The sequence below is a fragment of the Macrotis lagotis genome, chromosome X (genome assembly GCF_037893015.1).
Source record: "Macrotis lagotis isolate mMagLag1 chromosome X, bilby.v1.9.chrom.fasta, whole genome shotgun sequence".
NCBI classification, from domain to species: domain Eukaryota; kingdom Metazoa; phylum Chordata; class Mammalia; order Peramelemorphia; family Peramelidae; genus Macrotis; species Macrotis lagotis.
In genome coordinates this window covers 599,156,628-599,181,199 of record NC_133666.1, presented here as the reverse complement: position 1 = coordinate 599,181,199, position 24,572 = coordinate 599,156,628, and the positions used below count along the sequence as shown (strand labels likewise).

At 34.3% G+C, this 24,572-nt stretch overlaps 1 protein-coding gene across 5 annotated transcripts in view; it reads left to right on the top strand.

Moving 5' to 3' along the window:
• DNAAF11 (dynein axonemal assembly factor 11) overlaps nucleotides 1-24,572 on the top strand; it is a 104,401-nt gene that overhangs the window by 20,289 nt on the left and 59,540 nt on the right. For 4 of the 5 annotated variants that reach the window (XM_074202446.1, XM_074202445.1, XM_074202448.1 and 1 more), the window contains exons 2-5: nucleotides 2,907-3,074; nucleotides 8,268-8,345; nucleotides 16,911-17,083; nucleotides 22,752-22,984. In XM_074202446.1, the coding sequence (XP_074058547.1) occupies nucleotides 2,907-3,074; nucleotides 8,268-8,345; nucleotides 16,911-17,083; nucleotides 22,752-22,984 (652 nt within the window). The remainder of the gene's footprint in view (nucleotides 1-2,906; nucleotides 3,075-8,267; nucleotides 8,346-16,910; nucleotides 17,084-22,751; nucleotides 22,985-24,572) is intronic. The other variant, XM_074202447.1, reaches the window with a different exon arrangement.

Genomic DNA, 24,572 nt, shown 5'->3' with positions numbered 1-24,572 from the left:
CAAGCAGACTTACCATCTTATTCCAGTTCATTCTCTCTCCTGGCTCCCTGGTCTCCTCATCCCATCACTATTTATCCTTTTGGATTATTCATGCCATCTACCTTTTCTGCTCCTATTAATATGCAACTGAATGTAGCTGGAGAAATTCAACTTAATGAAGAGCAAGTCTGTTATGATTTTATCTTGTTCAATCTCAATGGGACCTTCAGTGCTACACCTTGATCCTTTTCCTGATCTACTTTGGCATTAGAATCTCCATAGTTCTCCTAGCTAACCATTGCCAATTCCAGACTTTCCAACTACCATCATCATCCTTACTCTGTTCTTCTTTGAAGTTTATTCAATCCTATCAAGAGTCTGATAGCTGATATCTATATCTACATCTATATCTATAGACATCTCTCTCTCTATCATCTATCTGTTTGTCTGTCTATCTATCTATCTAAAATCTCAGTGCCCACAACACTCCTTTCATCTTCAGAGAATAAATATATGTAGTCAGTTCATAGTCTTTTTCTCCATTCTAATTCCTGTCGTCTTAGTTGGGGAATTCAACATAGATGATGATATTCCCTGAAACACCATTACTTCCTAGTTTCTTGATTTATTCATTTCCCATTTTATTCCATCTCAGTTATATACAGATGTGGTAATATATTTGGTTTTCCTATTAGCTGGAAGTATTCATATCCATGTCTATAAACTCTGAAATTATTTTATTGGATGGTGATATTTTATCCTATCTTTCTCTAACTGTGGCCACTAAACTTTCTTTATCCTCAGTGTAATGTCTGGTTTCTCCAACCCTTGATTCTTTCCTCTTTTCTCTACACCTTCCTTTTTTCTCTCTTGCCCATTTTGAACCCTTGGTGAACTAATTCAACTCTATAGTAGTTTTTGCCCTTGAGTGTCTTGTCCTCTTAGCCTGTTCCTTGAACTTGCCTTACCAAGCCCTATCCTTGAATTACTCTCATCGTCTTCTAATGTTGCTCTCATTCATTAGTTACTGAACAAAGCTGGAGAAAACACAAAATAGTACTGATTAGATCCACTTCAGATTTGTGTTATATAATTTCAACAGAATCCTAATTGCAATAAAGCAATCCTTTACACCTATCTAATTTACTCCCTATCTCACCCATCACAGTAGCTATTCCAAAAATTTTCTCCCCACCTTAAACCTCCCATGGTACCGCCCCAATACTGAGATCATTGAGAGGCAGCTGAGAGCTGCCTCTTCTTTCATGTTCTTTTACTCAGATATCTTTCCCTACAACCTCTTTCCATAACCACATCTCACATGAAGTGACCCTTCTTGCCAAGGCAAATCCCATCTCTATTCTTAACCTCAGCCTTTTTAGTAGCAACTTGCCCACCCTGCTCCCATCATCCTTATCCTCTCACTAATTTTCACTCTCCATATGGACTGCTTCCCCATTGCCTACATACACTCTCATCTATCTCTCCTACTCCATAAAAACCTTCACCTGATGCGATGGTCTGTACTAGCTCTCATTCCATATGCCTCCTGTCGTTTGTGACTGTACTCATTGAGAAAGCTGTCTACAATCGGAGCTTCCACCTCCTCTCCTCTCATTCTCATCTAAATTTTCTGCAGTTTAGCCCCTGACCACATCACTCAACTGAAAGGCTTTCTGTAAAGTTACAATGATCCTTTAATTGCAACATCTAAGGGGCCTCCTTTCATCCTCTTGATCCTTCTGCAGCCTTTGACATGGTTGACTGTCCTCTGTTTCTCATGACTGCTCATTCTTGGATCTCTTCCTTCAAGGCTGCCCCCCTTCCGTCTCAATCTCATCTTCATCCTGGATGTCCCCTAAAGGTCTGTCTGCCTCCCTTTTTTCTTCTTCCTTTATTCTCCCTGGGTGATATACACCTCCATGGATTTAATATTCATCTCTGTGCAGATGATTCTTAGTGTATCCTAAGCTAACCTTTCTTGTGACCTCCAGTCTTGCATCACCAAGTTGTTTATTAAATATTGTGAACTGGATATCCCATAAACATTTAAAGCTGACTTTGTCCAAAAAAATTAATTATTTTTCCTCCTGAACCTTCCCTCCTTCTGAACTTCCCTATTTCCACTGAAAGCAGCATCATCCTCCCTTTCACATAAGTTCACAAGCTAGGTGTCATCCTCAACTCCCCACTTGTACTTCCCATACCAACTCATCTGTTCCTATCCTCTCACACCTGGACTGATATGATAATCTTCTTGTTTACTTTCCTCTCCCTTTCCTAGATTTTTTTTTTGACCTGGTATCTTTTCCCACTCCATTTGATCCTTTGCTTAACTTCTCCTTTATCAATGGCTCCCTATTAGCTACAGGATCAAATATTTAATCCTGTTTTGCATTTAAATCCCTTCATATTCTGGTCCCTTCCTATATTTCCATTACTCCTACACTTGACACCCCTCCTCTTATTCAGTGATACCCATCTTCTTGCTATTTCTTGCATCACATTCCATAGCTCTTCTCCTTGTCCCCCTGGCTGTCCCCCTTGCCTGGAATGCTCTCTCCTCAGGCTTCCTGGCTTCTCTGATTTCTCACCTTGTTCACAAGGCCTTTCCTAATTTACCATCCCCCATCCCTCACTGCCAGTGTCTTTCATCTGAGATTGTAAGTGCCCCATTGGTATGTGAACTTCTTGAAGACAGGGTCAAGGTTTTAGCCTTCTGTGTATCCCCAGGACTTAGAGTCTCACACATGGTGCTTCAAAAATTGTTGACTCTCTGATTGCTAAATAAGTACATCTATTTGAGGATTTTTTAAGAGTAAAGAATTGAATTTTTTAGTTGAAAAGTAAACTATTACTTTTATAATTCAATAACTAGTAAGTCATTTTGAATGAAATACATATACTAATCACAAATTGTTTTTCAGTTACTGAAGATCTTATTAGGCGAAATGCAGAACATAATGAGTCTCAAATTTTTTCCTTGGAGGAACTCTCCTTGCACCAACAAGAAATTGAAAAACTAGAACATATTGATAAATGGTGTCAGGATTTAAAAATTCTCTATCTTCAAAACAATCTCATTGCAAAAATTGGTAAGTTTTAAAAATAATTTTCTCTCAATTTCTTTAGCATTTTTGAATTAGAAGATTTTCTCAAAGAAAGCTTCAATCTTTTATAGAGATTGAGGAAATATAGTTCAAAGTACAAGCTCAGACCACTCTTATATTTGGAAATAGATTACTGAATTTATTACTTCCCTTTGCCATTCATTGACCGTGTGTCATATCTTTCATCAGAGAGTTTACAAAAATGAAAAAAATGGTTACTATCATTTGGTTATTCATAGCTTTGAATTTTTGATGTGACTCCATGTTGCTTTGGAATGAAGTTTAATGATTGAAAAAGGACATGTCCCAAAGATAAACCAAATATTTACAACACTTTACTATATCAAGGACGTGGAAGAACTGGGTGTGGAATGGCACTGGAAATATTGGCAATATTTGTTGCAGAATATCCTGCTATTATTATTATTGTTGTGCATGTTACTGGAATGAAAGTGGAAATGATGGAGTTAATTAGAAGCAGGAAGTAATTATTAAGCAGCTAAGTTGGGCTCATTTCTTTTTAGAGCTCTACTCAGACAGTTCTTTATGGTGTGGAGGTGACTAATTCTCAAAGATGATATCAGTTAGTTTCATCCTACTAAGTTACAGAAGTTTTGGATATGGGTTCTGCAACAGAATTTACAGCAAATATATACATATATATGCCACAAAGTGCATACTTACATATTTATATATCTTTAAACATATATATATATGCATATATACAATACATTCTCTCTCCCTACATATATACACACATTTGTTTTCTGATGATCAGAATTTCTAAGTTCAAAAAAGGCTTATCACTAAGGTTAGTCCCTGGATTGAATTTTTAAATTTAGTTTGCCATAGCAACTTAAGGTATTACTAATGTACCAAAGGTGGGTAAGTTTTTCTTGTCAATGAAGGAATACCTTCACTAATAAAATAACAGATTCTTGAAGATGTCATGTAAAGCATGTTAGGAACTTGAAATTATATAAAAATAAGTAGAACAGCTTGCTTTCTCTCAAGGAGCTTACAGTCTGATAAATAGCCAAGCTAAAATACCTGGAATACAAATTGGAATATGCATACATAATAGATCAGCTATGCTATTATAATGAAAATTCAGTGAGATCAGATGAGAAAAGTCACTCCTGTGGGGAAAAATTTTCATCTGGGTCTAAATGTGTGCTATGTCTAAGGCAAGTCATACTGGGGAATACACACGAAAAAGATACCTGCTACTTTCACAGAGTATACAGATTGTGTGTGTGTGTGTGTGTGTGTGTGTGTGTGTGTGTGTGTTAGATACATACATAAATAATTGCACAAAAATGTTCATAATTAAATCATCATGAGGTTTGAAATAATTTGTTAGTTCTGATGAAGAAGAAGCAAGGATTTCTACTGAGGTTGAGAACACGAAAGACTCTTAAATGTCACCTGTGCTGAACATATTAGCAAACGACTTATTGACTTTTGAGAAAAGTATTGTGGTTTGTAGGGTGTGGGCTATATATGGTGTGAAATCTTTAAATTTGAGTTTTTCTGTTGCTGTTGTTATATATAAATAATTTAGAATTGTTTGTTGAAAACTTAGACTTTTGCATTCCCTTTTAACAGACATTGAAATCTTCCAGATTTCTTTAGATAATTATTTCAAGGATCTTTACTAGAAATTAGAAGTTCTGGCACATAGTTGAATTAAAAAGCTGTTACATCAAATCACCAGCTTTTATGCATTGGGACATTGAAGTTAGTACTAATTGAACAGATTAAAATAGTCTCTCAGTTTCCTCATTTCCACAGCTGTTTCTTTTTAAAGCTAATAGATGGTAGCATGCTATACTAGCCTTTCTGGAATTGTTGAAAAGTTTCAAATTTTGCTTCCAAATATTTTTAACTATGTAAGTTTTTGCTATTTTTCCTTTGCATAATAGGGTTTAACCCTTTGGAATCTGATTCTTCCCCTCTATTCCAGTGAAACTATATGTTTAATGGCCATTTCAACTCTAAATCCTGTGATAAAGGTCTTTCTAATCACCAGAATAGAGCAGTGGTCTATTTTCATTACTCATTTTCTTTGACTGTTCTGTGGCATTGACATGCCCCTTGGCATCCAGGATTTACTTTACATCTATAATCACTCCTGTATCCCTAATTCATTCATCTGTCTTACACATACACACACACTCTTCCTCCACCCCCCCCCCCCATCTCTCCCTCTTTCTCTCCTGGTTCTCTGCATCATTTTTTCTTCACTACATTCTTTACTTCAGGTGATCTCATCTAGTTCCCAGCTTTAGCATTCAGATCCATGTTGGCAACTCCAGCTTTTTGTTCTTTGGTTCTAATCTATCCCCTGAGTTCTTGTTTTTCATTTTTTTTTTTTTTTTTAGGTTTTTGCAAGGCAAGGCCACACAGCTAGGTAATTATTAAGTGTCTGAGGCCGGATTTGGACCCAGGTACTCCTGACTCCAAGGCTGGTGCTTTATCCACTACACCACCTAGCCCCTCACCTTGTTTTTCATTTTTAACAACCTGATTAGCATTTCACTTTCAGTATATCACAATTATTTAGCATATCTGGACATCAGACTCTCCGCTGACTTCTCATACTGCTTCTCCTTTTTAACTTTCCTATTTCTGTGAATTTCCCCCTCTTACCCAGGATCAAAACTTGAGTTCTTCATTATTCCACCCTCCACTTCCCCTCCTTATCCACTCAGTCATTACATTTAATCTGATTCCTTTTCCTTCCCTCCCTGCCCCCTCACCATGATGCCTCTTGGAATTATTTCTTCTTTTGTATTTTCACTTTCAGAGCCTTAATTGCAATGGTCATCACTTTATAATTCAGACAGAGTTTAGAATTCTGGATCTGTTTTGATCTGCTTGATCTTGGGCAAGTTATGTATCATCTCTGGGGTTCGGTTTCCTCAACCATAAAATGAAGGTATTCGATCAGATGACTTCTAAGGTCTCTTTCAGTTCTTAATCTTAAATCAATCTCTCACCCCTAGATATATTTATTGATTCATTGGCCTTACTTGGATTATTTTATATTCTTCAGAACCCTTCAATCACATCCTACCAAGCAGATTCCAAACTCAGAGGAATAGTCCCGAAAGAGGCTAAGGATTTTTGACTAATGGGATCATAGCTGCTTTTGCTATTAGAAATCTATCTGATATCTCACTGTTCATTTGAAAAGTAGTTTCCTCACTTATTATGTGAATATATGAAGATATATTAAATTGTAGATTATGCCTTCTTGATGTTTTCCCTTTGTTCTTGAAGAACACCACAGAGGGATACCTTGACAAGTAAGTGAATTAGATTTGACTGAAAGGAAGCTGGATAAAGTCACCAAACCTCACTTTTTACTTCCGACTATTAGGGTCCAGTGGTCAGATCTAAATCAGTACAGCTGGAGATGGCCCCAGATGTAGTGGGAAACCTCGATCTTTTTAAAGCTAGATCTTTCCCTATAGCTCTATGACTGCAAGATCTAAGTTAAAATATTATATTCCTTTATTCATTTATTCAGTGACAACTCAGGCATAAACTTATATGTTTGTTTATTTTATGTGATCTTTTAAAACTGAGAAGCAGAGTAGGGGAAAGATTGGATTTAGGGCCAAAATATCTCATTCCTGGACTGATTTCATCATTTATAAAACCATAGATTTTGTGCTAGTGATGTCACTTTTCTGTGCATCAATATCATTTGGGAAGTGGGGATAATGGATTTACCCTATTTCTCTCTTAGGTTTGTTGTAAGGAAAGCAGCTGGTAAGTCATACAGCCTTGTGTGTTAACCATTTTTAGGTAATCATTATTAGATAGAATTTATAAGTTAGGTTGATACATTTCTAAAACAATTCTTTAAATTGTTAAAGCTAACCAGAAAAAACTAAAGCTGTTTAAAAAATAGCTTATCTTTTCATTAAGTGATGAAATGTGGTTCACTTTGCTTTTTATGAGCTATATGCTTTATTAATGAACTACCTTAGTTTATGGAAATAATATGTTGATCTTTTATATTATGAAAACAACAATGTTTGAAAAATGTTGTTTAAACTTGCATTGTTATTGTTATGGAATAACTTATTATTTTTATCATTATTTTATCACTAAATGAGGACATTAGGGTCAAATTGCTATGCAGATCATTTTTAACAGAGATTATAGTCCTAATTCAAAGTCGGGAGAAATAGAGTATGTGAATGTGGAAAGCTCCATCAATTCAAAGTTTGTGCACTACTATAATCAACTTCAGTTTTGTGTAAAAAAAAAGACGTCTATTTCCTATCTTGGTGAGTGAGGTTAATTTTCCTAAAACATCTAAACACACATTTTCATTTTGAAGATATCACATAATTGCAAGATGCTTAATGAATATTGTAAATGATAATGTTATCAATGTTATATACTTTTGTTAGCTATAGTATTTTTTATTAGTGAAAATTACATTTAACTATAGGTGCAAATATTTGTTTAACTAGTGATACATGTACACTTATGATACAAAAATATAGAATCATAGGTTTATGGTATTAAATGGGATCTCAGAGGCCATCTCATCTTACCTTTAGCCAAATTATTAACTCTCCCTAGCCACTGGAGTCTAACCTTCACTTGACAATCTTTGACAACTAGGAATTCCCAACTTCCAAGGGAGTCTGTGTGTGTCTAATATTTTTATACTCTATTAAAGTGGTTTTCACATGATGTTTCACTTGAGAAAGTATTCCTGTGAAACTTCTATGTTTATCTTTTGGTAGAATTTTCTAGTTTTATATTGTCATGTGAAGGAAAACCTGAAAACTTCTCAGATTAATTATTAACTGATATCTTCTAATTACAGATAGAATTATGTTCTGCATGTACAGTCAGGAAGACATAAGTTCAAATCCCACCTCAGGAACTTCCTGGCTCTGTGATGTTGGGCAAGTCCCTTAACTTCTAAAATGAAGGGGTTAGACTTGGTGGACTCCAAATCTAGGCTTTTAGAGGTAGGTCCAGGTTAGAGGCCCTTGTGCCAACAAGGAATCAGGATGCAGGCCCCAGCCTTAGAAAGGCTGCAGTGACTTCAGAGATTGCTTGATTTGACCTTTCTGTGTGCATCATTCAATGTGTACAAAAAGTTGTTCTATAATAAAAACTAATTTAAGTTCTGGTTTATTTCAGAAAATGTTAGCAGACTAAAGAAATTACAGTATCTGAATTTAGCTTTGAACAACATTGAAAAAATTGAAAATTTGGAAGGTAAGATTTTTCTCTCCCGTTTTGAAAATAAATAATTTAAAAAACTAGATGCATAAAGAAATTTAGTTGCTAAAAACTTTTAGTTATTTTTAATAATGATATTTTTATTTTAAATATTATTTTTACTAATGTTACAGTCATTAACCATTGCTTTTCATTACGTCTAAGCCTAGATGGAGTCTTTCTTGAGTTCCCAGGTTTTCAAAGTAGTTAGGAGCTCAGTATCAGTTGTAGGACAGACCTAAAAGATGACTTCTTGACCTCTTTTGTGCCATGGAAACTTTTGACAATTTGGTAAAGCCTATGTTCCCTTTTTTAGAATTATGTTTTTAAATATAAGATAAATACAAATATACAGAGGTACCAAAGAAACTAATTGTATTAAAAATCATTAAAAAAACAAATATTTAATTGGTATAGTATATAGAGTTCTGGGTCTGGAGTCACAAAGACCTGAGTTCAAATTCAAACTCACACCCTTACTAGCTGAATTTATCACTTATCTGCTGCCTGCCTCAGTTTACTTAATTGTAAAATGGGGATAACACCAATACCTACCTTCCAGATATGAGGATCAAATACAAAAAATATACATAAGAGCTTAATGCAGCCTATGCTCTTGTTACTAAAAAATTTGTGCACATGAGTTTTTGAATTCCCCCAGAGTTCGGTGGTGGTGGTAGTTTTTAATTGTACTTTAAATTCAAGCATATCTAGTACAATTGTGATAAACTTAGAGATGTGAAAAAGTCATTGTAAACTTTAAAGATATAAGATTGTGTAGTGGACAGGAATTGTTTTGATCAGGATGTGATTTTTTTTTATTTTTGATTATTGCAAGGCAATGGGGTTAAGTGACTTGCCTAAGGTCACAAGCTAGGTAATTATTAAGTGTCTGAGTCCTGATTTGAACTCAGGTCCTTCTGACCCCAAGGCCAGTGCTGTATGTACTGTGCCACCTAGCTGCCCCAAGATATGATTTTATAGGGTCATAAGATTTAGCCTTAGAAGGAACCATACTCTTTCTTTTACAAATGAGAAAACCCAGGAAGGGTAAAGGACTTACTGAGGCCACACATCTCCTTTACCAGTATAGATCAGAGGTGACTTTTTTCTCATTATCTTTTTGGCCTGGGCCACTGAGAGGTTAAGAGACTTACCCACCATCATACGAATGTGAACTGGACCCCAAGTCTTCCAGACTCAGTCTAGCTCTTTCACCATGTCATGCTTCCTCTCAATATTGATATATTTCCCTTTTTATAATTATATTACATGTTATATGTAAATATACATATAGATGCATATGTATTTCACATTACATTGATCACTTTTAATAGCTTTACAATTTACAAAGTGTTTTCATCACAATAACTCTTGAGGCCAATAATGCCATTTTACAGATGAGGAGGTTAAGGCTTAGAGAGGTCATATGGCTGGCCCTTACAGGTATAGAAAAAGATGGTGCTGAAACTTGAATTCTAGACTTTCAATTCTTTAATTGAGTGTTCCTTCTAGAATACATGTCACTGCTATTCACAAGTTTCTAAAGCATAGGATATAAAGCTACTATTTTTAATGAATTGAATAATACTTTAAGTATATTCTGATATACTCTCATCTGCTTAATACTTCCTTTTAGGGCCCACCTCACTTCTTTTATGATTATCATCATCATCATCTTCCTCATTGAAAGGAATAAATATTTATTGATCATGTCAGGGTACACAACATTCTAGTAGGTCTATGTTAATTTTCATATCTAGAATAAGCATCTATAGAAAGCAGCATGGCATACTTGGTAGAATTCTGGAATAGAAATAAGGCTCAGACCCTTATAACTGGCCCTTGGGGAAGTCATAACTCTTCTCAGAATCCTCCCTAGTCAAATGATGCTAAATAATTACTGCTATTTCATAGGATTGTTACAAGGATAGGTGAAGGTAAAAGTAAAACACAGTAAGTCTTAAAGCATCATATAAATGAAAGCTATTATTATTACTTTTAACAGTGGTTTTACAATTCCATCATTGCTTTTGATAGCACTACTTTATCTCTTTGTCCCCCACCCCCCCCTCCATTCCCCAAGGCACTTTTCCTTGAAGCCTGTATAGAATGGGGATTGATGGAAGAACTGACAGTAGCTAGTATGTTTTAGTCCTATTTACAGTTGGTAGGTAGTCAAATACGTTGATGCAGCATTTTCTTTTGTAATCTGTCTCATGTAAATTACCTGTTGTACTCTGAAATTATAAATTCACTTGAGGCAGAATCTATTCATATATTAGTAGCCTGTCATTTATCCCACATTATCAGGGAATAAAGTCTATCACTTTGAGTCAATGACTTTACCTTTGAACCTTAATTTCTTCAGTAAATGTTTCCATTCTGTAAGTCTTCTCTAGAGGATGTACCATTTTCTGGAGGTATTCCTTTAATTTTTTTAGTGTTTTTTAGAGTATTTGTTCAGGTCTTGGGCTTAGTTATCTCTTTTTTTTCTGACATTCTAGGTTATACATGCCTTACATTAATAAAGTATTTTATTCCACTTGTTGATTGTTGATAGCATGTTACAGGCTAATCACATTTACATTACATCTTTTAATTACTCTGTTAGTCATTTTCTTCCCTAAGAACATTTTTTATGATTTTTCTAGCTCTATGGCACCACTAAAAGAATTTTCTCATTAAAAAGATTTTTTTCTTTTTTTTGTGACAGTGAACAATTGAAATTACTGCACTAGTTTTCCCATTGCAATCCTGTTCCATCTTTCTCACCAATTCAATTGTGGACCCTATTTTTAGTTCACATACAAATAGATACTGATGAACTAAATCTAATAGAATGGCCATCCAAATTCATGTCAAAAACTAAGAAATGTGCATTTTTATTGAATTTAGTTGTCTATTGTGGATATAATATTTAGGTAAATCTCTTTATTATTCTTGCAGATTTTGTTGAAGAATCTTTGTAGGATTGTTTACCACATGGTTTATCATTTCAAAATTTATCTTTACTTTCTGTTACTTGACTTCCAGGTGTTTGGGGTATCTCTGGATTGTTAGACTATCAAGATTATGCAAAATGTCTATTTTTAGGGTTAAAACCAAGAAGCTCTCAATAGGCAAGAACAGTGGATTGAGTCTACTAAAGTGAAATTTCAAAGGGAAAAATGCAAAAACTTTGATTTTGAGTCAAATAATCAATGGCTTAACAAGTATGAAGTTAGAAGTTTGGGAAAAAAAGTTTTGAGTTTTAGTAGACTTCAAGGCAAATTTGAATCAGGAATTTTGATTCTATGAAATTTAAAGGTTTTTTTGGTTAAAATAAGAGAAATGCAGCTAGAATTAAAAAAGAAGCTATTGAATGACAAGATATTTTTTAAAAATCTGTTAAAATAATAGCCAAAATATTTATAGAGAACTGGTAAAAATAAAAGACAAAGAACCTTTTTCTAATGGTTCAGCAAGTAAAATATATCAATAAAGAATTTTCAAAAGAAGAAAATAGATCACAAAATGATCTATATCATTAAATTAGAAATAAATGCAGTGGTTTCATTTCATACCCATGAAATTGGCAGAAATGATAAAAAGTGGAAAGAAACAATAGAAGCAGTTATGAGAGAAAATAAGCACACTAATATGCTACTGGGGAAACTGTAACTTCTAATATATACTTTAGAATTACTTTAGAAAATGAATAAACTTTATATCTATCCTTTTAAGTATCAAGTCTACTATTAGATATGTATCTCAAGATCAATGACAGAATATTTTCACATATACCTTTGTAGCAAAAAAGAAAAAAATCTAAAAAATAAACAAAGAAAACTGGAAACAATATGGGTTTACACTGAATAAATTGTGGTCTATGAGAGCAAAGGAATATTTATATATTAAAGAAATGTCAATTCTTTTGACAGAGTCATTCAGAGAAATAAGAATTATTAACTAGCAGCACATAGTAGATGCTTAATAAATAGTTACTTATTGATGTAAAAGAAAAAGCAAAACAAAACCTAGCAAATGATGATTCATAATAACAATAATATAAATGAAAACATAGATTTCATAATTCCTATTAAATATAACAACCAATGTTGCTCTCAGAGAGAAATTAGTTTCATAATTATTGAAACATCCTTCCTCATAGTAGGGAAGTAGTGAACTCTATAGATGTGGAAAGTTGCTATCCCTTCAGATATGACTGCTGTAGCTATGGTTTTGTTTATCTGCTTTCTTGTTCTATGAGGAAGGATTCTATAGCAGGGTAGAGATAAGGGGATTTTTTTAAGGGATTGCCTATAGTGTAACAAAACAAAATGTATCCATAAAAATGTAAAAACATATTAAAAAATTTTCAGGTTTTGTTCCATTTTACTAGCTGAAATCATCATGGTTCTCCTTTGCATGAATTGTAGTCAAGAACCTTGGTATTGAGTAATAACTGAAGAAATACAAGGAAATATAAAGGACAAAGGGTAGTATCAATCTATCAACTTACTGAGTTTTCAGAATATTTTATTACAAAAAATTGAAAACTATACAGCATAACCTATCATCTAGGAATTTTATTGTCAAGCACAGAGGGAAGTTTTTACTTAAGTTTGGTAATTCAAATCTCTACTAAATCATTGTTTCTTTTTAAACATAGTGAAGTGAGTCCTAGAATTCTCAACATTTTTAATCATTTAATAATTTGTAAGAAGTTTATTATAAAAACATCCACAAAAATTTTGTTTTTCAATGAAGATTAGTTATCTAATACATAGGTTCCTATTGAAACATTAAAGGACCTATTAGTTGACTGATCCCTCTAAGATATCATACCTCAACCTTGAGAAATCTGAAAAAAATCTTCAGAATAAATCTTAGGTCTAGCTTATGTTAGAGATTGGTTATGTGTATCCCAGATTCCTGCATAGACAGCCGTTATATGTAACTGGTATCTGGCATAGAGTAACCTGTGACTTACCTGACAAAGCACCTCTTCCTGGCCACTGCTCCACTCTAAAGGTGTTCTCTCTCTATTAGACTGCAAACTTCTTGTGGACAGATGTTATTTTTTTTGCATTTTTATCCCCAACATTTAGCAGAATACCTGGAAGACACTTTTAAATTCACTTATTTTCTACACTTTTTTTTCTCTTGGTTGCTTTATCAATTTAGGGGTTCAGTGATTATCTCTATACTAATATTTTCCAGATCTTGATATTCAACTCTCAGACTGTATCCTAATACTATCAATAGCCCTGCATCACCAACTACTCTTTTGATCCTTTGAACTGGATGTCCTTCAGAAATATTAAAGTCAATAGGTTTATAATCACTCTCAGAGAGAAATTAGTTTCATAATTATTGAAACATCCTTCCTCATAGTAGGGAAGTAGTCAACTCTATAGATGTGGAAAGTTGCTATCCCTTCAGATATGACTGCTGTAGCTATGGTTTTGTTTATCTGCTTTCTTGTTCTACCTTTGCTCTGAACTTTGCTACTGTTGTTGAAATTACAACCAGTTACATGTGTTTATCTTCATGTCCATCTCAAGTACCTGTATTTCTGAACCTGCATTGAATTGCCAAGGATGGTTGGTTTTATCTGCAACAACTCTCAACTTGATCACCTTTCTCCTCTGTACTCACATAGTCATCAAACCAGTTCAAAACCTTATCATTTCTTGCTAGGACTATTGTAATAGCTTCCTAATTAGGCCCTCTGTCTTACATCTCTTTCCTTTTCAATCCATTTTCCACTCACATCCCAAAGTGATTTGCCTAAAGCATATATCTTACCTTGTTAGCCCCTTATTATTTTCAGTATCAAATATATATTCCTTTGGCATCTAAGAGCCTTCAAAGATAGACTCTAAATGACCAGGTTTTTAGCCCATATCATTTATTCACTGAATCTTCTAAACTGGTCTTTCTTACATATAATACTCTGTCTCACATATCTTTGCCCTTGCATTAACTTGCTCCCACCTTTACCTCTTAGCATCACTAATTTTATCCAACAGAGTTCAAGTTCCACCTTCTCTATGAGGCCTTTACTGAACCTCCTGACTACTAATATATTATTCCTACCCAATTACTCTCTATTTATTTATCTATCTATCCATCTGTCTGTCTGTCGTTCATCCATTTCTTTCTTTCTTTCTTTCTTTCTTTCTTTCTTTCTTTCTTTCTTTCTTTCTTTCTTTCTTTCTTTCTATCTATTTATTTATTTATTAAAGTTTTTGCAAGGCAATGGGGCTAAGTGACTTGCCCAAGGCTACACAGCTGGGTAATAATTAAGTGTCTGAGGCTGGATTTGAACTCAGGTTCTCTTGACTCTACCTAGCCACCCCACTGTATTTATTTTGAACATATTTTAAATAGGCTTATTTATATACATTTATATACATGTTATTTCTTTTTTTAATGGGCAAATCACTTAATATCACAATGCCCTAAGCAACTCAATTTTAAATTTTTTCTTCTGTCTCTTATTCTTCCCACCCCCTTACTTTTCTGGCATATATCTTACAAGCATTACAAAGATTTAAAAATACAATTAGAGACAATTAGATAGCTCAGGAATTCTCTCAGGAAGACCCAAGTTCAAATGCAGCCTCAGATATTTGCCAGCTGTATGACCCTGAGCCAGTCCCTTAAATGCTATCTGCCTGAGTTTCCTCAAATGTATAATGTGGATAATAATAGCATCTGCTTCTCAGGGTTATTGTGAGGATCAAAAAAAATGATATTTGTAAAGCACTTAGATTAGTGTCTGAAAAATAGTAGGTAATTAATATTGATCGTTTCTTTTCTTTAAATCATGTACTTGTTACTTTTGTAATGAATATTCCCATCATTCCCAATAATAATATCGATAGTAGTCCTACTCTATTAAGGCAGTGCATTGAAATTCTTTTTTTAGTGATGAAGTGATATAGGGAAGTTTCACCATTTATTATGTGGTTCAGTGTTTGTTTTTTAAATCAAAGCAATATGGCTACATAACAATAACTTATATTGAAATAAATGTAGCATGTCATAGCACAAACATCCCTTTTGTATTTTATTAATCTGTCCTTCCCAGTTGACTACCTGCTCCCCTACTCTAAGCAAAAAGAAATAAAACAAAATCAAATAAACCACAAAGCCCTGATACATAACCACAGTCTAGCAAAAAAAAGGGAAAAAAGAAAAGAAAAGAAAATTCCATTAGCTATGCCCCCAAAGATGCCTTTTTTTGCCTTTTAAATTCATCATATTTCCCTCAGGGGGTGTGAAGCATCTTTTATTTTTATTCCTTTAGATTCATGGTTTATCATTGTATTGATCAGAGTTTTAAAGTCTCTCAAAGCTGTTTTTTTGTGACCTCCAGATGTGAACCTTTGAATTTGGGATATCCCATTGACACCTCAATCTCCTCAAAACTGCTTTTCCAGATTTAACACCTACCATTCTTTGATCCTATGACATTGAAACAAGGTACACCATCTCTTTGACTCCAAGCATTTCCTCTGGCTGCTCCTCCTTCCTACAATGTACTTTCTTCTCATAGAAATGAGAGCATAGAGGCTTCCCTGGCTTCCTTTTGTTGTTGTTTAGTCATTTCAGTTAAATACGATTCTTTGTGACCCCCATTTTGGGGTTTTCTTGGCAAAGATACTGAAATGGTTTGCCATCCCTCCCAGCTCTTGAGGCAAATAGGGTTAAATTATTTGCCCAGGGTCATATAATTAATAATTGTCTGATGCTGGATTTGAACTCAGGTCTTTCTAACCCCAGGCGTTCTATCTACTGCACTATCTATCTGCTCTCCTACCCTGTTCTAGGGACCTAGGCAATTCCTTTGGCTGTCTTTCAGTTAATAGAGCTGCTTCAAAAAAAATAGTGACTGAAAGTCAGGGGGACTATTCCACCTGATACTGATAGTGTACATAGATTGTATGTGTGTGTGTGTATAGGAACTGGGGACATTATTGCCCACATTTGGGAAAAGCCATATTCAAGACATTGTTAAAATTGATTATGGAGATTTTCCTGGAGTTTCACTCTTAGATGGGGACATTGAATCTAAAGAGAAACTGCCAAGATTTCTTTAGTCCCCTGGGCCATGGATTATTTTGGGATATTATATGTGTTCACATTCTTTCTTCCATTAGATGGTGATTTCAGTAAGGATAGGAATTTTATCTTAATATGGTGCTCGGTATACAAAAAACATTTTTTGTTAAAGGAATGAATACTTTTTACCTCTTGAACTTCACAAATCACTTTGTTTTGCAACTCTCTCATGCATTGATTATATTGTGTATTAAATTACTTGGGTGTTTTAGGCCTCTCCAAGTCAATGAGCACTCTGAGGTCAGTGACTGAGACTTCTCTATTTCCTTCAGCACTTAGTATAATGGCCTGCTTAAAGGAGATGCTTAATAAATTTAGAAAGTTAAACATTAGGTAAGCAGTGGTTTATATAAGTGAGATGGCTATTATTGATATTACACATACATTCTTTGCTACTTACATTCTTTCCTCACCACTTGGTTTTGTTTCACCATTTCCTCCCCACAGGATGTGAAGAATTAGAAAAACTTGATCTGACTGTAAATTTTGTTGGAGAATTGAGCAGCATTAAAATTCTTCGGCATAATTTGAATCTTAAAGAAATTTTTCTTATGGGTAATCCATGTGCAGACTTTGAAGGATACCGAGAATTTGTGGTTGCTACTCTTCATCATTTGCAAGTATGAATATTTTAATGGTTCTAAATATCTTTGGTACATTGTCCTAAATTGAGCTCATTACCTTTCTCTCCAAACCTTCCCATCTTCCAAACTTTCCTAATGCTGCCTAGGACACTGCCATCTTCCCAGTCCCCCAGGCTCACCACATAGGTGTCATCCTTGTCTCATCACTCTCTCTCTTTACTCCACATATCCAATCTGTTGCCAAGACCTATCCATTTTACCTTTATAGCATCTCTCAAACATGCCCCCTTCTCTCCTTTGATCTGCCACAATCCTGGAGCAGCTTTTTATCACTTCACAGCTTGACTTTGCAATGAATTGCTGGTGCATCTGCCTGCTTTCTCTCCCACTCAAGTCTAGAATCTAATCATCTGTCACTCCATACTCAATAAATAAACCACCAGTGACTCTATATCACCTCTGGGATCAAATGCAAAATCCTCTTATGTTCTTATGTTTAAAGCCCTTCCTAACCCAGATTCCTTCCTCCACTTTTCCAGTCTTCTTATTCCTCATATTAACTCCCACTTCACTCAATGTATATCATCATGTGCTCTTTGATCCAGGGACACTGGCCTCCTAGCTGTTCCACAAACAAGACACTCAACTCTGGGTATTTTCTTTGACTGGCCTCAAGGGAATGTTTTCCTTCTCATTTCTTCTGCTGGCTTTCCTGACTTCCTTTAAGCCCCAATCAAAATCACATCTTCTATAGAATGCCTTTCCCATCATCTGCAAATTTATAACAGTAAAATTATTTAGTATACTAATTAATAAAACCTTGAAAACTTCAATAATCTCTCATAGCAATATAGTATAATAATTTACAAACATGATAATGATACTATGTCATTAAGAAAAGATCAACTTATGTTTGTATTCTATATAATAAGGCAGGGGAAATATATCCAGCCTTTAGAATGGTTACCACAAAATTTGTCAACTACAAAAGGTTCCATTGCTTAAAGGTAGTTATCCATGTGATCTCTCTATGCAGATCTTATCCACTGACAAAACTGAACAACTTTAGCTTCATTCTTAATTTTTAAATTTTAGAATTTTTATGTGATGGTCAGTTAATAAATAATTATTAAGTGCCTTCTATTTGCAAAATAATATGCTATGTGTTGGGGATACTGAAAACAAATAAACAAAAAAGGCAAAAGACAATCCCTACCTTTCAGGATCTCACAAATTGGGGAGATAAGATACTAAATATGTATAAACTATATAAATAGGAAATAATTGTAGAGGAGAGGCCCTAGAATTAACTGGGACAGACATTCTGTAGAAAATGTGAAGAATTTGAAAAACTTGATCTGACTGTATATTTTGTTGAATTGAACAGCATTAAAATTCTTCAGCATAATATGAATCTTAAAGAAATTTTTCTTATGGGTAATCCATGTGAAGACTTTAAAGAATGCAGAGCATTTGTGGCTGCTCTAAGAGGACCCAAATTACATCACATTGTCAGGGTCAATGTACAGTGTATCTGGCTGTGACTGATCATACAATACTAGTTTGAAAGGCTCTACCATAAGTTGGCTCAGATAGTCTGTATGACTATTTAGGAGGTAAGTGTCTCTAAATTTGGGAGGCAGATGTCTTTAAATACATTTTTAGATAGAAGGATGTAGTTCTGTTTTTATGAATATTCCTCTAGAGTGGGTTTCTTTTTTGATTTTGATTTTTAACATTAATTTTTAAAAATTCCAAGTTCCAAATTCTTTAATCTCCCTCCCATCCCCCCATTCATTAGAAAAGCAAATATGATAAGTTAATGGGTTATGTCACACAAAACATATTTACATATTAGCCATGTTGCAAAATCCAACAAAGCAAGCAAGAAAATTAAGGGAAGAAAGAATGTTTTAGTGTCCACTAAGAGTTCATCATTTCTCTCTGGAGATGGTTAACATTTTTCTTCATGGGCCCTTTGGAACTTCCTTAGATCATTATCTTGATCAGACTAGCTAAATCATTCAAAGTTGATCATCCATATAATACTGCTATTATGATGCACAATGTTCTGGTTCTATTCACTTCATTTTGGATTACTTCATATAAGTCTTCCCAGGTTTTTCCTGAAGCCAATTTGCTTATCTTTTCTTATAAAACAGTAGTATTATATCACAATAATTCACTACAACTTTTTCAACTATTCCTCATTTGATGTCTTCTCTATTTCTACTTCCTTGATACCACAAACAGAGCTACTATAAATATTTTTGTACATATATGTCTTCTTTCCTTTTCTTTGATCTCTCTGAGATAAAGATCTAGTATTGCCAAGTATTTAGATATCTAGGTATTGCTGGATCAAAAGATATTCACAACTTTATAGACTTTTGGGGTATAGTTTCAATCTCCAGAATGGTTAAACTCCAATTCACAACTCCACCAGTATATTATTGTCTCTGTTTTTCCACACCCCCTTCATCATTAATCATTTTCCTTTTCTGTCATGAACACAGTACTCCAGATAAGGTCTCAGTCAGAGGACAATGGGATTAAAATTTCCTTTGTTCTGGTATCTATCTTTTTTATAGAAACATTTGGTAGCATTTGTTTCCTTGACTGTCTCATGACATCATTGGCTTATGCAGAGTTTCAAATCCACTAGAATTCACAGCTCTTTCTATTCATACAAACTGCTGTCCCTCAGCTCCCCTATCTTATATTTAGGCAAAACTTTACATTTATACATGTATTATTATTAGACTGCATACAGCTTATTTGGATGATTCTTCTAGCCTGTCAAGATTTTTTTTTGGACAGAACTCTTTCATTAAATATGTTAACTATTCTTCTTAGCTTTATGTTATTTCCAGATTTGACAAACAATCTATCTTTGCCTTTATTCATTTAAAAATTAAATAGCACAGGGTCAGTGAAATTCCCTGGATCATTCCCCTGGAGATTAACTTTTCAGTTGATATCAGATCATAAATGACCACAGTTTGGATTTGGCCACTCAACAAGCTAGTATTGTTTCATAAATGCTTAATTGAACTAGCAGCTAGATGATGTAATGGCTAGGACACTGGGCCTGGAGTCAGGAAGATCTGAGTTCAAATTTGTCTCCAGACACTTATTGTTTGAACTTGGGCAGGTCACTTAATTTTGGTCTGCCTCAATTTACTTAATATTAAAATGAGAATAATAACAGCACCTACCTCAAGTGATGTAATATTTGTGACTGACACATAGGAGAAGCTCTGTATACACTTAGTCCCTTCTTTTACTTCATCCCTAACACACATATATCATAAGAATAACATTAGAAACTTTGACAAGTCAAAAGAGTAACCCATTTATAGTTTTGTTTGCATTCTTTGGAAAATAGGAACTTTGCACCACCATTACTCATAATGTTTCTGTTCTGTGGGGGAAAAATATCAAAATTCAAGTTTATAACTTGAATGCTCATGTCTTTACACAAAACTACACAATGTAGGTACAGGTACCAAGCAAGCGGAACTAGAGATGTTGTTGGAAGGAGGCATATTCAAGTTCATAAATATCCCTGAGATGTGGGAGTAACAAGATTCATTCATCCATTATTTAGCTCAACAAGCAGATATTAAACACCTATCCATCTACCAGGCAGCAGAACATCAAGAGTCATAACTGGAATAAGGTTTAGGAAGGTCATGCATTATTTTAGACAGGTAAAAGAGGGTGGGGTAGCTTTGAATATTAAATTATACAAGGAGATTCATGAACCAGGTAATGGGAAAATATTGGAGATCATTTGGGTGAATGATAAATGATATCATCATTAAAGTATATTATTAGTGAAAGTCTGGAATTCCTTGAAGAAATAGTTCACAAACCTGGCTTTGAGGCATGCTCTCACAGTGATGGGGACCTCTAGTATCTTCTGAAGCTCTTTTTTTTTTTTTTGCCAAAAGCAGAGTATTTAATCATTACTTTGCTCACCGATAATTTCATTCTCCAAAGCCAGGAGAAACCAGTAATGCAAAATTGTATCTTTTATTTCATTCTCATTAATGGGGAAGAACTGATAATTGTGGTGGAGTCATCTTGTATAATAGTACTCCTCACCTCTGAACCACCTCTGGCTTTCCTCTCTTTCACATCTATTCTCCAACCAATTGCTGACAAAAGTCCCCAAACATTGATCATCTTACTCCCCTCTCCATTAAACTCCAGGGACTCCCCTTTACATCTAGGATCAAAGATGAACTTCTGTTTTTGAAATTTAAAATTTTCTATAACCTAGCTCCAATCTTCCTTTTCAGCCTTATCAATTACTCACCCACATACTTCATCCTAGCTGAACTGACCTTTAGGCTTTTCCTTACCCACAGCATTTCTTCTCTTGACCCAAAGCTGCTCCCCTCTCTTCTCCACCCCCCATGCCTTCTAGAATTAGATGGCAAGCTCCCTGAGGACAGAACTGTCTTTGCCTCTTTCTGTATCCTCAGCATGTAGCATAATGCTTGGCCTCATAGTAGGAACTTGATAAATATTGATTGACTGATTGATTGGAATGCACTTTTATCTCACTTCTACCTCTTTGAATTGCTTCTCCCACCCCAAGTTCAGTTCATGTTCCTTTCATCATCATCTTTCCTGCCCTAAATTTTTCTTGCATTTAATGTGTATTTAATGTGTATATATATGTACACATACACATATTTATATACACTTACACATACATACATACACATACATACATACACCCCACACATTCACACATACAAACACATATACATTTATATTTACACAATACACATTTCCACATATGTATACATACAAACATATACACACATGTGTATATGTGTATATACACACACATACATATATGTATATGTTGTTTCTCCTATAGGAGTTTAAGTTCCTTGAAAATAGGGACTATTTCATATTTGTCCTTATATCTCCAGTGCTTGTGCTCACTTCCTGGCTCTTCCTGGTACTTGTTAATTGATAGCTGGATAAAAGTTCTGCAGCAGAAATAAGACCAGGAGAGATGACTCTGTCTCAAAAATGGAATTCTGAAAACAGTGTCTTCACAACACACTTCCAGAGAGTAGGAAAAAGGCAGTTGTTTAAATATATCAATGTGTATTCATATTATACTATTTTAAAACTCAGACTATAAAGACATGAAGAAAATGGAATAGAACTAATCAATGACCGAAGTGTTACTTTAACTGGTTTAATTATTACTGGTTAAGATAATTAGCAAACTATATTACTTCAATAGTACTTAATAAGCATTAAAGTATTTCTCTTATATTTGATGAGGATCAAGTATTTATCAGAAGGTTAAATATTTTGTCAATCACTTAGGTAAGCATTTATTAAGCACTGTCATCACCTGGAGATGGGTCATCAGTGCCTACGATTTACTAGTCTCTGGGTTTGCTGAATTTGGGGGTATACAAAGAAAGACAAATGACAGTCTTTGCTGTCAAGAATCTTCCAGTCTAGTGAGAGGGCCAACATTCTAGCACCTCTGAAGGTAATGGAGGTAATGGAGCTACTGGAATTATTTTTCAAGTATTACTTAAATTATGTCACTATTATGGCACACTATCCATTCATCCAACCATAGTCAAAATAAAATCAATTTGATTAACTACTTTTGAATAATTATTTTGTTATTATTTTTGTTATCATGATTTTATTAAAGCGTCTGGATGGCAAGGAAATAGAACGATCAGAGAGACTTAAGGCATTGCAGAACTTCCCAGTGATTGAACAAAAAATCAGAGAGCAGGAAAAGGCTTATTTCCTCAAAAGATCCAAAGAGAAAGAAGAGGCTGAGAGAAAAATTCATGAAGAGGAAGAGAAGGAAAAACAGAAGGAAAACGCAAAATTTTTAGACTTTGATAAATATTCATACAAAGACATCGACAATACTGAGTATGTAAACTAACATTCATGTTTATTATTTTTTGATGATTCAAAAATCAATAGAAATTGCAAAACTTTTTCTTATCAGAGTTTTTATAAATTCATTTTACGTTCAAAGAGACTCACTTCCAAGATCATAAACTTCCAATTACTTGTTTACAAATGACAACCATATGGATTATGTTTACTGACCATATTAAGCCAGGGCTTCTGAACTTGGATTTTGTTCATTTTAAAATAAAAATATATTTTGACTATATTTCACTGTATTGATTTCATTTGTAAGTCTTAAGTATTTTATTTTGTTCACCTAAAAGCCTCCTTCTAAGAAGGGGTTTCATAGGATTCACTAGACTGCTAAAGGGGATCCATGATCCTAAGAAGACTAAGAACCCTTTTTTTCCCACCAATGTATATGCACATGGGGCAGCTAGGTGGTGCAGAGTTCAAAGTCAGCTTCATTCACTTAATAATTGCCTAGCTGTGTGACCTTGGGCAAGTCACTTGATCCCATTACTTTAAGTAATTAAAAAAAATTTTAAAATGTACATGTACACTCACTACTAATGCCTAGTACTTTTAACTATCACTTAAGTTATATTTTCTTAAAATGCATTTAGCAAAAACAGTGGAAGATACATGATCTCGCTTGCTAATAAATCTATAGATCTGCCTTTATAAAATATGTACTGTTGAAAATGTGTAAATCATATTTTAAAAAATTAAATCATACTGTCCTTATAACTAACAGGAAGGTACTACTGGGATTTCTCTGATTGCAAACATTACAAAACGTGTCCCTGATATCTTTTGTATTGTAAATTTTATTCTATTTTAAAACATTCATTCTGAATAAGGAAAAGGCTTATGTATTTCTTCAAGCCCAACTAAGCAGTCTAATCTTTAGTAATGTGTTGTTTTTTTGCGCATTTTTTTCTGTTTTATCTAGTCACACTGTTCAGTTACTGTGAATATTATATCATTCGTTGAAATACTGGTTAATTTGAAAATAATCTATTAACAGTTTTTCCTTGTGACTTCATTTCAGAGATAGACTTGCATTGTAATGATTTTCTAATAAAAGTGTAAGTGCCTTTTTCATTTCAACATGTATTTATGGATAAATAATTTTCTTTCCTGAATTTTCTAAAACGAATTTAGATTTCAAGCAAAAGGTTGAAAGTGTCAACCTTGTGAATCTTTTTCCCAGCAAGAAAGGGAAAAAAGAGAGCAAGAAAGAATGTATCCAGTTACTTTAGCCATGAGTTTTCTGATGTGGTATAATTTATCTTAGAAACTTGTATCTAAACCTGCATCAGGATTTTTTTTAGTGATCAGAATTATTGTAAATAATATAAATAATTAGGTATTATAACCTATCTACAAAGCAAATGAAAGGTAATCTAATTGGGAGGGCATTGAGAAACACCTCCTGCAGAAGGTAAGATTTGAGTTGAGATAGAAAAGAGTCAGATGTGAGTAGGCACTCCAGTCAAGAAGGCAGCCAACTCAAAGAAACAGGAGATGGAGCATCCTATTGGAAGAAGGTCTCCTCTAGGCCCCTCCCCCCTCCTTCAGGTGCCCAGAACCCTCAAGC